The sequence below is a fragment of the Leuciscus leuciscus genome (genome assembly GCF_965113295.1).
Source record: "Leuciscus leuciscus genome assembly, chromosome: 6".
Classification (NCBI taxonomy): domain Eukaryota; kingdom Metazoa; phylum Chordata; class Actinopteri; order Cypriniformes; family Leuciscidae; genus Leuciscus; species Leuciscus leuciscus.
Window position 1 is genome coordinate 20,536,817 of NC_138730.1, and position 14,482 is coordinate 20,551,298.

At 36.9% G+C, this 14,482-nt stretch overlaps 2 protein-coding genes across 4 annotated transcripts; both read left to right on the forward strand.

Annotated features, from left to right (window-relative positions):
• The first annotated feature begins 57 nt into the window (after positions 1 to 57).
• Positions 58 to 8,727, forward strand: lrrc53 (leucine rich repeat containing 53). Of its 3 annotated transcripts, XM_082172466.1 has the most exons (7): positions 58 to 269; positions 1,117 to 1,218; positions 1,317 to 1,451; positions 1,565 to 1,684; positions 3,738 to 4,559; positions 5,542 to 5,952; positions 6,970 to 8,727. In XM_082172466.1, exons 3-7 carry the CDS (start codon positions 1,445 to 1,447, stop codon positions 8,310 to 8,312), a joined length of 2,703 nt encoding a protein of 900 aa, XP_082028592.1. In that variant the 5' UTR covers positions 58 to 269; positions 1,117 to 1,218; positions 1,317 to 1,444; the 3' UTR covers positions 8,313 to 8,727. The 3 variants fall into 3 exon arrangements, with proteins under 3 accessions (XP_082028592.1, XP_082028591.1, XP_082028593.1); XM_082172465.1 differs by lacking the exon at positions 1,117 to 1,218; XM_082172467.1 differs by lacking the exon at positions 1,117 to 1,218 and having other exon boundaries at positions 1,344 to 1,451.
• fam151a (family with sequence similarity 151 member A) lies at positions 8,415 to 14,279 on the forward strand. Its single transcript, XM_082172471.1, has 8 exons — positions 8,415 to 9,076; positions 9,274 to 9,429; positions 9,956 to 10,105; positions 10,189 to 10,348; positions 11,628 to 11,852; positions 11,935 to 12,071; positions 13,230 to 13,364; positions 13,461 to 14,279. The coding sequence occupies exons 1-8, from the start codon at positions 8,890 to 8,892 to the stop codon at positions 14,117 to 14,119; spliced, it is 1,809 nt and encodes a 602-aa protein (XP_082028597.1). The 5' UTR covers positions 8,415 to 8,889; the 3' UTR covers positions 14,120 to 14,279.
• Positions 14,280 to 14,482: the final 203 nt, after the last annotated feature.

The following is a 14,482-nucleotide window of genomic DNA, read 5'->3' on the forward strand; positions in this document are numbered from 1 at the left end:
AAACGGTGTAAGGTGAACCTGTGTGTGTTCTTGGCTATCGGGCATCAGTGTTGGACACTACCACATTTCTGAGATCAGGTGACACGCTGGTTCAACGCATGCTCCGTTTACACGTAACCATACACAACCACACTGCAGATCTCTGAGACACAGCGTGACTAGGACAGTGGAAACACTGATGAACTATTACTGAAGAGAGGTTTGCAAATTAACTAGTTTGGACTCAGGATATGGATATGAGCGTTTGACATTTTGCCTTCTCAAGTGTGGTAAGCACAGAGATTTTGTATATACTGAGCATGTAGTCAATTTATCAATAAAAATTCTTAAGAACTTGGCTTGAATGTGCCTGAATGTAATCCAGGTTAGTATTTGACATATACTTGTGTAGATGTATCTGATAGCAATATTTGTGTTCATTTTATGAACATAATACAGTATATGATATTATGAATTGGTACTGTATACACACTACCTTTTTTAAATTTTGGGGTCACTAAGACATAATGTTACAAAAATGTATATATAAAAAAAAAAAAAGCTGTTATCCAGCTTTCTATTCATCAAAGAATCCTGAAGTAATATCATGGTTTACAAAAAACAAAACAAAAAAAATTAAGCAATTCATTTTGAACCATTGATAATAAAGAAAATGTTTCTTGAGCATCAAAACGTCATATTAGAATGATTTCTGAAGGATCATGTGACACGGAAGACTGGAGTAATGATGCTGATAATTCAGCTTTGCATCACAGAAACAAATGACATTTTACCATATATTAAAATACAAAACTGTTATTTGAAATTGTATTGATATTTCAAAATATTAGTTATTCTTGTATTTTTTATCAAATAAATCTTGCCTTGTTGAGCAAAAGAGACTTAAAAAAAAAAAACATTAATCAAAAATCTTACCAACTCGATACTTTTTAATGCTTTTTGATGTTATATATGAATTAAAAAAATTTACTCAATTTTGCCACTGAACAACAGCTCTATAGGGCTGTATTTAGCTAAATATGATGTGAAGCAAGACATTTCCTTGAGGATGAGGAGACATTTTATTGTACAGTTACAAAGAATATGTGGCAGGTGTTTCTCACACACTGTACATAGAGCAGAATCACCTGCACAGAAGCAAACCGGGTGAAGATCATGCATGTTTTATAACTACACCTTCCTCAACCGCCTGACTGTCAGCGTCTCCAGGCAACAGAGGTCAGAGGAGCACAGCATCCAAAACACAGGACTATTACGAGTTGGGAAGGCTGACTGAATGTAGATCTTGACTGATTCTGTTGTGCTTTTGTTGACAGGCTATTACTTTATGCTTTGCTTTTGAGGATAAACGTTGTGGCCTGAACCAAGCTGAACGAAGGTCATGGACCACATTACACATTTTGGAAGTCCAGTACTGGCTTCAATCTGACTTCAATGGCAAATCATGAGAAGTATGTGCATAGTGATTCAAGTCTCAGAGAGAAATCTTCATGTATTCTCCAATTAAAATAAGGTCAGGAAAAATCTGTCAGATTAACATGAAGTGAACTCTGGTTCCTCTCAGGTATCTGCCTTCTACTGATGCTGACAATCCCTCGAGTTCAGCTGTCGTCTCTCTGCCCCGATTCCTGTTTGGTGTGTACTGAAGATGTCATCATCTGTCATAAACTCTCAAGAATCATTGGTAAGTAAATTATTATGCGGCTGAAGAACTTGAGTACTTAATTTAAAGGGATAGTTTACATTTACATTTACATTTAGTCATTTAGCAGACGCCCTTATCCAAAGCGACTTACAAATTAGGACTAAATTCAGCGAGTCATCATAAAGAGCCAAAAGCAACAACAACGCAGGAAGTGCTCAAAATACGAAGTTCAGGCATTATTCAGAGTAGCATAAGCCTGATAAGTGATGTTTCAAAGGGAAAGGAATTTTTTTTTTTTTTTTTTTTTTTTTTTTTTTTTTTTTATAAGGTTAAGTGCTCACGGAAGAGATTGGTTTTCAGCTGTTTTTTGAATGTTGTCAGGGATTCTGCATTCCGGATGAGGGTGGGGAGAGCGTTCCACCAGCATGGAACTGTAAATGAGAATGTTCTGGAAAGTGATTTTGTGGCTTTCTGTGATGGAACCACGAGACGTCGCTCGTTGACCGATCTTAGGTGTCTGGTAGGGATGTAGACTCGTAGGAGTGAGTGAAAGTAGGAGGGAGCTGAGCCTGTGACAGATCTGTAAGCAAGCGTCAGTGCCTTGAACTTGATGCGAGCAGCGAGAGGTAGCCAGTGCAGAGAGATGAACAGAGGAGTGACGTGGGCCCTCTTGGGCTCGTTGAAGACAAGACGAGCTGCAGCATTCTGGATCATCTGTAGGGGTTTGGTCGCACATGCTGGGAGTCCAGCCAGAAGGGCATTGCAGTAGTCAAGCCTAGTAATGACCAGGGCCTAGACGATAAGTTGTGTTGCATGCTCAGTTAGGAAAGGCCTGATCTTCCTGATGTTGTGCAGTGCAAACCTTCATGATCGAGCTGTCTTTGAAATGTGATCTGTGAAGGTCAGCTGGTCATCAACTGTTACTCCAAGATTTCTGACCGATCTTGATGGGGTGATTAATGATGACTCTAGCTGGATGGTGAAGTCGTGCTGTAGAGATGGATTGGCAGGGAGGACGAGGACGATTTTAGTTCACCCAAAAATGAATATTCTGTCATCATTTACTCTCCCTCGTCATTCAAAACCTGGCTTTCTTTCTTCGGCGTAACATTAAAGAAGGCATATCCCAAAAGAATGTCTCAGTGTATTTTTTGTCCATAAAGTCAATGGGGACCAATAGTGTTTTTGGAGCCCATTGTACGAACAAAAACAGTTCTTCAAAATTTCTCTTGAATTACTTATAAGGGTGAGTAAATGATGACAGATTAAAATATTTTGGGTATATTATCCATTTAAGAACACCGAAGGCAGATTAAAATACATTTTTAACCCTAAAGCCTACTGTATCATATCTGATACAGAAAATCCTATGGCCTCTAAACGGTTGTACACAATCTACTACATGCCTTCTGTCATCTGATTGATATTTTATAACTTTGTAGAAAGTAAATGGCCTTTTAGTATTTATAAAAACCTTCAGGTCGTGGTCTTTTTGCTGTGAAATCTTTACTGACTTTTATAAAGTAAGAAACGTAAGAATACATTTTATATTGTTAGTAATATTTCAGAAATAAACACTAGTAGACTGAAGCAACTTAGGTTTACTTGATTATCCATACATCGTTTTTTAGAAAAATCAGTGTGTACAATCTTAATATGACATATTAATCTGATATATCGTGTGACAATTGATATTTATATGCATTTTATGCACAAGTAGTCTGCTATAAAGATCTAATTGATTTACATTAAGCTTTTAGATTTCATCTTTTGTCCATATAAATATCAGCAACTGCACTAAATTGCATATTTTTGCTCGGTCTGGGCCTTGATGTTTTATGAGTTTGAGCTCCATATTCTCCTATATCATACTATATAAGCCATAAAAGAGTGAATCAAATATGATACTCATAAATATGATACTTCTTTTTTATATTTTATCCAAATGTACATGTTGTCAATAAACTGTTCCATTTTAACTAAATATATTTTGATTACTATTTCATATATCAGGCTCTACAGGTTTAGCTTCGGATGGAGTTTGGATAATATAATTTTTTTAATATAGTTTTGTTTTCTTCATCATGTTCAGATGCACCAGGCTCTACTAAAGCTTTGATGCTCACTGATGGACTCATTGATTCTGTGGACAACATGGTTCTCTCTGATTTATCCAACATGAGTGTTCTGGCACTCAGCAACAATGCCATCTCCAGCATCAAGCAGAATGCGTTTCAGAACCTCACTTTCCTTTCGACACTGTCGCTGGACCACAACCGCATCTCCAGTCAAACCCTGGATGGCTCCACGTTCTCCTGGCTTCACAGATTGGAGACTCTCCAGCTTGGGAACAACAACCTGAAAGACATTGACGGCTCCTGGTTTCGAAACTCTAGTGCTTTAAAAACACTTCAGCTAGAGGGGAACCTCTTTACTGTCTTGAACTCCACCACCTTTGCCCACGCGGACCTGAGGAACCTGGAAACGTTGGACTTGTCCGACAACCTCATCGTTTACATAGGCAGCGAGAGCTTCCGAGGACTGCCTCGTCTCCACAGCCTCGATCTGTCCCGAAATCATCTGCGCACCGCTCCGGATGCCTTCTCACACCTGTCGTGGCTCTCAGCGCTGAACCTCGAGCTGAACCGCTGGAGCTGTACGTGTGAGTTGAGAGAGCTGGCCTCGTTCCTCAACAGCTACATTCAGGCTCCTGAGAAAGTGTTGTACAATGGGCAGAGGATGGTGTGTGTGAACACAGATAACCCAGCTGTGCAGACTGTGCTGGAGCTGACTGACGCCAACTGTGTCTCGCCAAGCAGGAATATCACAGTGGAGGTTGTTGTGGCTAAAAGTAATAACACTTCCCAGCAATACATTAGAAATGTTGCTATTGCCATTGTGTTTTCATTTTTCGGTAAGTAGCCTATCTAAAGCTTGATACCGAAACAATCTACCTATTTTCATATTTTTTATTTATTCTGTTATTTTGATTCAGGTCTCTTAATGTATTAAAAATAAAGCAAAAAAAAGCACAATATTTTTTTTGAAAAGAAAACATTTTGGCATAGCCATTGATTGCTTCTTAGAAAAAAAACAATACTGGGAAACATTACTATTTTTAATGTTTTTGAAAGAAGTCTCTAATGCTCATCAAAGCTGCATTTATTTGATAAAAATACAGAAAAAAATTAATTAATTTTTTGAAAAATAAATGTAAGAAAATAATTTTGTGAAATATTATTACAATTTAAAATAATGTTTTTCTATTTTAATATACTTTAAAATATAATTTATTTTATTATTTTCAGCATTTTTACGCCAGTCTTCAGTGTCACATGATTCTTCAGAAATCATTCTAATATGATGATTAATTATTAATGTTGGAAACAGGAAATGATATCATAGAGATCAGACCCTTGTGGACTGTGTGTCATGGTTAATGTATTAACCATGACACACTCTTAAATATTTAATAATTTTTATTATTAAAAAGTAATGATATTTATGAACGAACAATTTAAGTAACAATTCACAACAAGGTTTAATTGGTTAATGTTAGTGAACTACATACATAAACTAATGAATGAACAATACTTCTACAGCATTTATTAATGTAAATCTCAACATTTACTAATACATTTTTTAAGATCAAAAGTTGTATCAGTTAAAATTTGTATCTCAAACTTATTCACGTTGTAAGAAATGTGATTTTTTTTACTTATATAATAGATTGATACATGGCAATTTATTAATTAAACATAAAAAAATATATAAATTATGAAGTTAACATGAATAAAAAGAGTACAATAACTTTATACATGTGTTTAAAACTATAAAATATTTTGCCTTTTATTTATTTCATGGAATCACTTCATCGGTTCTGTTTTGAATTGTAGGAGGTGTTGGGATCACCCTGGGAATGATTGCCATTGCATACCACAAACTCAGTAAGAAATTTAAACTTGCTCAGGAGGAGTGTAGAGCTGAAGAAAGGCACACGTCCAGCCCGGAAACAAACCAGTGGAACTTCTGCGAAGGCAAGGACACTCTATCCATGAGCCATGCGCTCTACAACAGCAACTACAAATCCCATCAGCCCTGCGAGAGAGAAGACTCTCCTTATCTGGGATCAGACGCTCTGGAGAATCATTTCACCTGCCACAAGTGCAGCTCCACAGCTCTTGCAGTAGGAAAGCACAAAAGAGAGATTGTCCTGCATGGAGCCAGTCATGTGGGTGAACAGCTGGCGAATCAACGCCAACATAGAGGGAATGATCAACATTCTGTGTTGCAACAAAGGAGCAAAGGTAAACTGGCAAGCACACCATTTCTTTTGAAAGGTTTTTTAATAACCTCGGCCTTAGCAGACAGTTTGGAACAGACCCACGAATATAATCAGCTCCTTGCTAAAATTTCCTAAAATATAAATGCATCTATATAGTTTCATGTTTTTAAAGACCCACTTACACTGTAAATTGAAAATATTACAAATTTGTGTAAAATTCTACGAATTTTCTTAGATGTATTAACCAAAAAAACATAAAACTATGGATGTCAATAGAATAATCAATTTATTTCCAGTATTTAGCAGTGTTATGTTAGTATAATTTACCATTATATTTCAATTAGTCTTCATTTTTTTTTTTTTTTTTTTTTTTGGTAATTTTGTTATGTCCTTTTGTTATTTCGACAGGTTTTTTTTTTCACTTTTGTCTTTATTTCAGTTTTAGTTAATTTTTATATCTTATTTTTATTTCTATTTTAGTAATTCTAGTACTTAAATTTCAGCTTACTTTGTTTCAACAATTATACGTTTTTTTCATCTAATAATTACATTTTATTTTATGTCAGCTTTATTTTAACTTTGAATTTAGACCGTTGTAAATTACATAAATGATTATTAAATATAAATCCACATAGGTATATAAATCTATACCAAGGCCCGGTTTCACAGACAGGGCTTAGATTAAGTCAGGATTAGGCCTTAGTTTAATTACAGCTTTTATAAATGTGCCTTAGAAAAAAACATTATGTGCATCTTGAGACAAAACAATGGCACTGATATATTTTAAGATTTTTTAGTGCAAGTTGCTTTCAGTTAAAACAGCTCAATAATGCACTTTAGTCTAGGACTAGGTCTGAGCCTTGTTTGTGACACCGGCCAAATATCTTTTGAATCGGGTCATTAAACAACCCCATAGTAACTGCATAGCAACACCTTGGCAACCATTCAGTGGGAGCATCTAGTTTATTTAGTTTTTATATCACTACACTCATTCTCAAATTTTAAAAAGTCTTAAAATATTTCTCTGTTTTATTCACAGACACAAGTGGACGGGCACACAATGAGAGCAGGTCAAGAGTTCCAACTTCTTCCCAACATCGTGGGGGTTCAAACGACATCTCAGCTGTCAGAATACGCCAGCTGGCCCTCAGTAATCATTTCTCAGCCCTCCAGAGAGGCACATTCAGACCCCCAGACCAAATCCACAATGAAGTAACTCAAGGAAATCACTCACTGTTAAAACACCAGGCCGAGGGCGTTGGCGCTCGGCCGATTTACCAAACCATCAGCTGTCTGCACTGTCACCAGACTTATGAATACAGACAAGCTGGAAGTAACAAACAGAACTTTCCATTTACAAATCACTCGCAGAACACTGGAGCACAAATGTATGACACTATGCTATACAGAGACATCTTGGGTTATGACAAGTCAAACGCTGGGAGACGTGGTGAGAGTCGAGCTAGTGAGTTGGGGTTTAAGTTAGCTTCTCAACGGAGCGTCACTTTTGATCTAGCTGGGCCCGAGGAACGTGTCCTCCCCACAATGGCTGACAGACACAAAAAAGAGAGTAGGATGAAAAGCTCTAAAACATCTGCACCGAAAAGCCCCCGAAATCTGGGTAGGACTAAGAGCAGCACACGAGGACAATTAAAGACCCAGAAAACCAGAGGACGAGCAAAGAGGACACTGAAAGTTAAATTAAATTTAAACCCTTTTCGAAAAAACAGAGTTCATCCAAAGTCCATTGATGAAGAAAATAATGAAGACAAGATGTCCAAAAAGGCGAAGAAGGAAAAACTGCGAAGCAAAAAGGGCAAAAAAGATCTCCAGAGAAAAGACAAAACTAGCAAAAAATCTAAAGATAACGTTGAAGGATCAGGAAATGAGGAAGAGGAAGACAACTCCAAAATGAAACGCGCTAAGAGAGGAAACGAGGATTCAACGTCCATGTCTAAGGATAAAGATGAAGTCACTAAAGAAAGAGGACAAGAGCAACAAAGCTGTATTCCTGTTGAGGGGGAAACACTGTTAGAGACTGTCTTCGGCAGTAGATCTGAAGCTCAAATGACATCAACACTCAGTTTAACTCTTCCAGATGAACACAACAGTCTTACGGCTCCATCACACCCTGGCGTTCTGGATGCGGCTGACACTCAGCATCTATCCAATCCAAACACTGAACTCCCTGTGAGTGAGTCCGCTGCTTCACAGGATGTGGTGGATCAGTCCAATAGTTCAGACCTGATGAGCTCTGCCTCACCTGTCATCCAAGAATATGTGTCTTCAGCCGAAGGCTCACCAAAGAGGAAGTTAAGACTCATTCTACCTGAAAAAAACTCCAACAGGCCACAAACGGCACTAGATAAGAAAATCAGATAGCGTTATTCTTTTCTGATAATGTAGCACAGATAACATGCACTGCTGAGTTCATTGTAGCTAAATTACTACATTTAACTAAACATTTTGACTTTTATAATGTGCAGTCTTATTTTATTTAAATTATTTATATTTTATTATACACTGAAAATGTTGTATCCTTGAAAATCCTTGTTGTAGGATTTACTTTTTAACAATTTTCACTCCGAAAATGCTAGTAAATTTCACAAATAATTACAAAAAAATGGCAACACGTTGAATTAATTGTGAAATTATTTTCTTATAAAACATACTCCAATAATTCGTTTTATTTACAACTTGAATTATTTATTTTTTATTATGTGTGTATCGTACAATCAAGTATGTCACGAGAGTTAATGATCGCTTCGTTTAACCAAAGAAAAACATTCCACAGTCATTTTCTTGCAAACAAGAAGACAAGAATACAAAGTGCGCCATTTTATGGTCTGCAGATAAAAGGCAGTTTGGACCTTAGAAAAGAAAACATGATACTCTGGGAGAATCATTGTGCAGCTTGTGCACGTTGAGTGAACATTTAAAGATCTGATACTGCAAAACGATGGACGACAAAGAAGAAAAGAACTGCAACAATGAGGAGGAGGATGAAGAAGGAGAAAGAATAGAACCAAAAAAAATTCTGGGGATCTTTACAAGAGAGCAGTTCATCATGTTATGTATTGGTATCGGTCTGATTGCACTTCTTCTCATCATTATTTTAACTTCAGTATTTGTGATCAGGAGATCAGGTATGAAGCCTCTTCATAGTACATAACATTGAATATTGATTGATGTAGAGTTCAGAATGTGTCCATATGCAACACCATTTATCAGGTACATAATTATGAAACGGTATGCATTATGAATTTCAGAGTAAATTGAGAGAAAACAATACTGATTTATCTATGTTGTTCAATTTGTGGATACTGCTTGTGCATGATCTCAGATGCTTCAGTCGACTTGGACATGGAGCCTTTCCCAACTGGTGGAGACATGCTTGACTATCTTCTCCAAACTGGAGAGATTCGGGATAAAGATGGTCTTTATGCAACATGGTATCACTCAGCCAACAATAAGTCTGAGATGAACAAGGCCTTGAACAGTAAGAGTTATCTGCCGTTTTATCTGAACACCTTTGTTCAAGGTTGCGCTTCTGTCCATTCAGTTATCAGTTACATAATAATAATAATAATGAAACATATTTCTGTAAACTTAAATCTATTTACAAAGTGGAACATATGACTGCCCAACTCCAACTAAAACTGGACATTTTCATACAAAGGTGGACACCTATTAATATAGAAATTGAGGCATTGAGGGTGAACTGATGGGTGTGAAACTTTTACTTATTCCTTGTTGTATAAAATTTCATTTTACTATTGTATAGTGTATTATGTATTTTCTTTTTTCTATTTCTGTATCTCTTTTATTTGGGCCACTGTTGTTGTCAATGAATGTTTAGTTTGTTGTTCAAATTTGTTCAAATATATACAATTATATTTAAAAAAAAACATTCTGTGAAATGTGTAAGATATGATATCTACACAATCTATGTTAAGAGCTCTGATAGAGATAACAAACTGATGACAAGGTGTAATTAAATACCTTAAAAACTTTGTACATTACAGGTGATGTATTAATCCTGGAGGCTGATATAAATGTACAAGGTCATAATACAGTCAATGAAACCAACATTCCCATCATGGCCCATCCACCGGACATATACAGTGACAACACTCTGGAGGACTGGCTGGATGCTGTACTCAAATCAAAGAAAGGTGAACAACCTGGTACATTAGTATCTGATTTGATATACAGAAGACATGGTGAGCATTGCTTTGCTGTGTTCATCCTTCATTAGGGATAAAGCTGGATTTTAAGAGCATTAATGCTGTGGAGCCCTCATTGGATCTGCTGAGAGAGAAAAGCCAAATGGGGATCAACCGCCCAGTGTGGATAAATGCAGATATTCTTCCTGGTCCTAATGTTCCTGCTTTCTGGCCAGTGGTCAGTGCTTCCGAGTAAGAATGTATTAAATATCTAATTTCATTTGTAACACTTGAATGCGAGTCAGTTTACTTTGTGATTTAGGCCAGTGGCTCTCAATTTGTTGGTACAGTAATGATACAAATGTTTACATAAAGCTCTGTAAAACTTGGATTTTTTTCATCACAATGTTGTAAGTACGTTGTAATGGATTTTTTCTAAATCTGACTATCTAGCGTCTACAAATCGACACTTAATAAATAAAACTGTTGCGTCTACTGATCGACACAGAGCATCTACAAATCGACACTTAATAACTCTTATACTCTAGCTCTTTGCGTCTTCCGTCGACAACTGGCTGAGTCTCTTATCCTAACTTCTTTGCTGCGCAGCATAAATAACAAATGAGACAGACTTCAGTAAATGTCCCTCAGATGGTTTATTCAAACGGCCGGGAGTTCTCGAGCAATACTCAGAGAATCTCGACCCAACAGATGAATATAACAGGCTTTATAAAGGAAGTATGAATTATTTTGTTTTATTGTTAGATCTGGAATGTAAAGTTAGTCACCATCAGACATAAAAATGGGAAGTGTGATAAAAGTTTATCATAAGTTTAAAATCTAAAGTCAGATTTCCATAGTTAGTAACATAATTAATCTTATCTAAAAGATCCACCGCAACGTCCCATCGGGTAATCCGAAATAGTTCTATGCACACTTGCGGTCTTCAAGCCCACTTGAACACTTGGGCCAAATACAGGAAATACGTCATGTAAGTAGACAAAGACTACAAGTGTGGGTACTACCGGGACGGACGGGTCCTCTGTAATGGTTATTTTTAGGTTTTATTTTTATAACCAAAAAGTGACTGTTACCAGTACATTCTGGATACCAGAAATTGTTTGCGTGGGTAGTGGTGTTTTGTTCCTGAATGAAACAGTGTGTTTGAATGAGTTTGGATGAGTGAATAATTCAATGACTCACTCATAAAAACAGGCAGCTGTTTCTTCCTGGATGAATCGGTGTATTGGAACAAATTGGTTGAATGAAGGGTTTGATAAACAGCTTAATTCACTCATATAGACAGTCACTTATCGCCATCTACTGGCATGACTACATAACTTACAGAAAGAGTCAGTGAAAAATCCCCACTGAGTCTGAAATCTGCAAACACATGCAAGTGAAGTGATAGAAAGAGTGGCAAAACAACTTAGACTATTTGAAATGATATTCTGGACATCATAATTCTCTGACCTGTTGATTGCTTACTGTTGTTTTTCAGTTGCTGACCTTTTTTTACTTTTATTACAAGGTTTTTTGAGCTCATTCAGCTGAAATTTCCTGACGTCACCATCTCTCCAGGATGGAAGGTTCTTTATATTTCCCTCTTGCCCAATGTGACATACACGCGCAGTATGGTGGAGAAGATGTACTCTACTGTAAGAGATCTCCCTCAGAAAATAACCTTTCCTGTCCATGCTTTGATGGCCAAGAATGGGTGGCCACACCTGAGCTGGCTGCTCAGCCAATCTTCAAGGTAACTCAGTTACTTCAGTTAAGTAAAAAAAAAAAAATGATGATGATGATGATGTTTATACTGTGTCTTGATTCTGATACAGGTTTAGTTTAACACTGTGGCAAGGAAAGGAGAACCCCACTGTGAATGATCTTCTCTTCATCAGAGACAACAGCAACCCCCAGCGCATCTATTATGACATATATGAGCCTGTGCTCTCACAGTTCAAAGAAGCTGCAAGTGAGTGACTTCATGGTTTTGAATATTACACCTTAGATAGTGTACAGTGATACACAATATATGGTAGCAAATTGGTTATCTGCCGATATTAGAGCTGTTTTTACATTAGATTAACTTTGCCGTCATGTAACTCTTAAAAAAAAAAGTCCTTTATTGGCATGTGGTTCCATGAAGAACCATTATCATCCATGGAATCTTTCAATTACACAAAAAGGTTACACCTATTTTAACTTCAGGTTCTAAAGGGTTAACATTGTCAGGGTCTGAATCAGGTTTGAAATTGGCATCATTCTTTACATTTACTCGCGCAAAACTCGCCGTTATGGGGGGGCGGGACATTTCCCGAACACACGCTAAGCGCTGCCAATCACAACACACTGGTCCAGCTAACCAATCACAGCACATTTCGTATTTCTTAAGGACAGGCTTCATCGAAACCGGAACTAAACAACAACGTGAGAGATGATAGAGAGGCTGTAATAATGTAAAATATGTGAAAAAATAATGTGTTTTCTTTAACAATCAAGCATGAAAGCATACTGTAGTACATCCCAAAAACAAAATAAAGACTTCGTAAAAAGGCATAGTAGGACCCCTTTAAAAGTGAAAGGGCACTTTATCATTGGTTACCATTGCTTCAGGTTTTTCATGAAAATTCGCCATATTGACCAACAGAAAGCTGCTTGGTTTGAAATTGACTTCTGTGTGAGCCGTACACTATTGACAGTAAATTTTTGTTTTTGGAGTAAAACTTTCGCTGAAATTTTGCAGTTGTGACAATGCCTGAATACTCATCTAAAATTAACCTTTAGAAACACTAATCATTTACAAACACTTCTAAATGAAATCTTTATCAAATCCCAAAATGAAAATTAAGTTTTCATATTGTACATTGTAATGATTGGATGCCAATATTTCCTTGGAGTCTACTATTTAAAATGATTGATTTTATTTGTGTTTTATTTTTAATTTATTTAGACAGAATAGTATAGAATTATATTGATTTATCGGTTATAGCCCATAACATGAAAATAATTGTAATAATATTTATTTCCTTATTATTATTCATATTGTTTGCTTCTCAGTTTTGTCCATAACTGTAATAATGATGCATCCCTAATTGTGTATATCAGTAACACAGGCGTTTTGATTTCCCAGAGCTGAAAAACAGACCCAGAAGATTCTATCCAGGTGGAGACATAGTTGACTATTTCAGGCCGGTGAATGGTGATGGACTCAACATCCAGTGGGACACAGTGACTGATAAAGATTCTTTGCTATCTTTGCTTGAAGGTGTGAATTTAACTACTTTAGATGGATAGATATTGTGGAAATGCATAGATCTTTATAAATTGGTAATGCAATATTTTTTTATTTATTTTTTTGCAGATAGCCCTGGAGGAATGCTGGTGATCCCAGTATTATCTAGGGTAGGTCAACCAAGCATTCCTGTCGTTCAGGGTTCCCAGCCTGAGCTTCCTCTTCAGGACTGTCTGAAGCTGATTCTTGCCTCTAAGAAGCCATGGGGACTCTACTTAAGAATAAAGTCCCAGAATCATCTGAGCCCCTCGCTGGAGCTCCTTCGTCGGGCCTATGACAGAGACCTGCTGCACCACCCCACCTGGGTTAACATGGACGTAGCCCACGGAGCTTTCCATATCCACGGCTATGTGATGGGAAAAGAGTTCTTGAGAACCATTGATCAAATCTTTCCATATGTGACTCTGGCTCCAGGTTGGCCTAAAGAAGTTCTCAATGAAGGCTACACACCAGAACTGGTGGAGGACATGGTGCAGCTCTTTCAGGGGGCCTGGCAAGATGTTTCCTTGCAGCTGCAGGTCGAGGCTCTGGACAGGACTGTGACTGGATATAAGAGCCTGATCCATGCACAATCACGCTTCTCACTGACTCTAGAGCAGCGGGCAGAGGACAGAGGCCTCAATTCTGGGATTGAAAGCTTAATGTCTTTCCAACCAACGAACAGACAGCGGAGCTTCTACAATATGTCTAATATATACAGAAAACATGCAGCAAATCTGTTTGTCTGAAAATCAAGATCATATATCTTTGACAAAGACATCGCAAAATCAAAGTCAACCATAATGCTGTTTAGATAGTCCACTGACAAGATAATGTACATAAATGTTCATTGAAAACTTGAGAGATTAATATATAAAATAAATTATTTCATAGCTCTAAGAATTTAAATTATTAACACTACTTTTTTTTTCATACATATGATAGAAAGGACTTTTAAGTAATTTTTTTTCAGTAATCGTCAGCAACTAAATCAGTAAACAGACGCATTTAAATTGTCATTTTATAAACATCACTGCACCAAAAAATAATACTGAAAAACAAAGCAAATAGAGACATGTTAATGTTCTAAAATTATCTAAAAGGGACATATA

Excerpts from the sequence above, each read along its gene's own strand:
- lrrc53 (XM_082172466.1), top strand. Across the intron at positions 4,560-5,541 it reads CATTGTGTTTTCATTTTTCG|GAGGTGTTGGGATCACCCTG; the intron begins GTAAGTAGCCTA and ends TTTGAATTGTAG. Across the intron at positions 5,953-6,969 it reads GTTGCAACAAAGGAGCAAAG|ACACAAGTGGACGGGCACAC; the intron begins GTAAACTGGCAA and ends TTTTATTCACAG.
- fam151a (XM_082172471.1), top strand. The coding sequence starts at position 8,890 with ATGGACGACAAAGAAGAAAAGAACTGCAACAATGAGGAGGAGGATGAA. Across the intron at positions 9,077-9,273 it reads ATTTGTGATCAGGAGATCAG|ATGCTTCAGTCGACTTGGAC; the intron begins GTATGAAGCCTC and ends GCATGATCTCAG. Across the intron at positions 10,106-10,188 it reads TGTACTCAAATCAAAGAAAG|GGATAAAGCTGGATTTTAAG; the intron begins GTGAACAACCTG and ends ATCCTTCATTAG.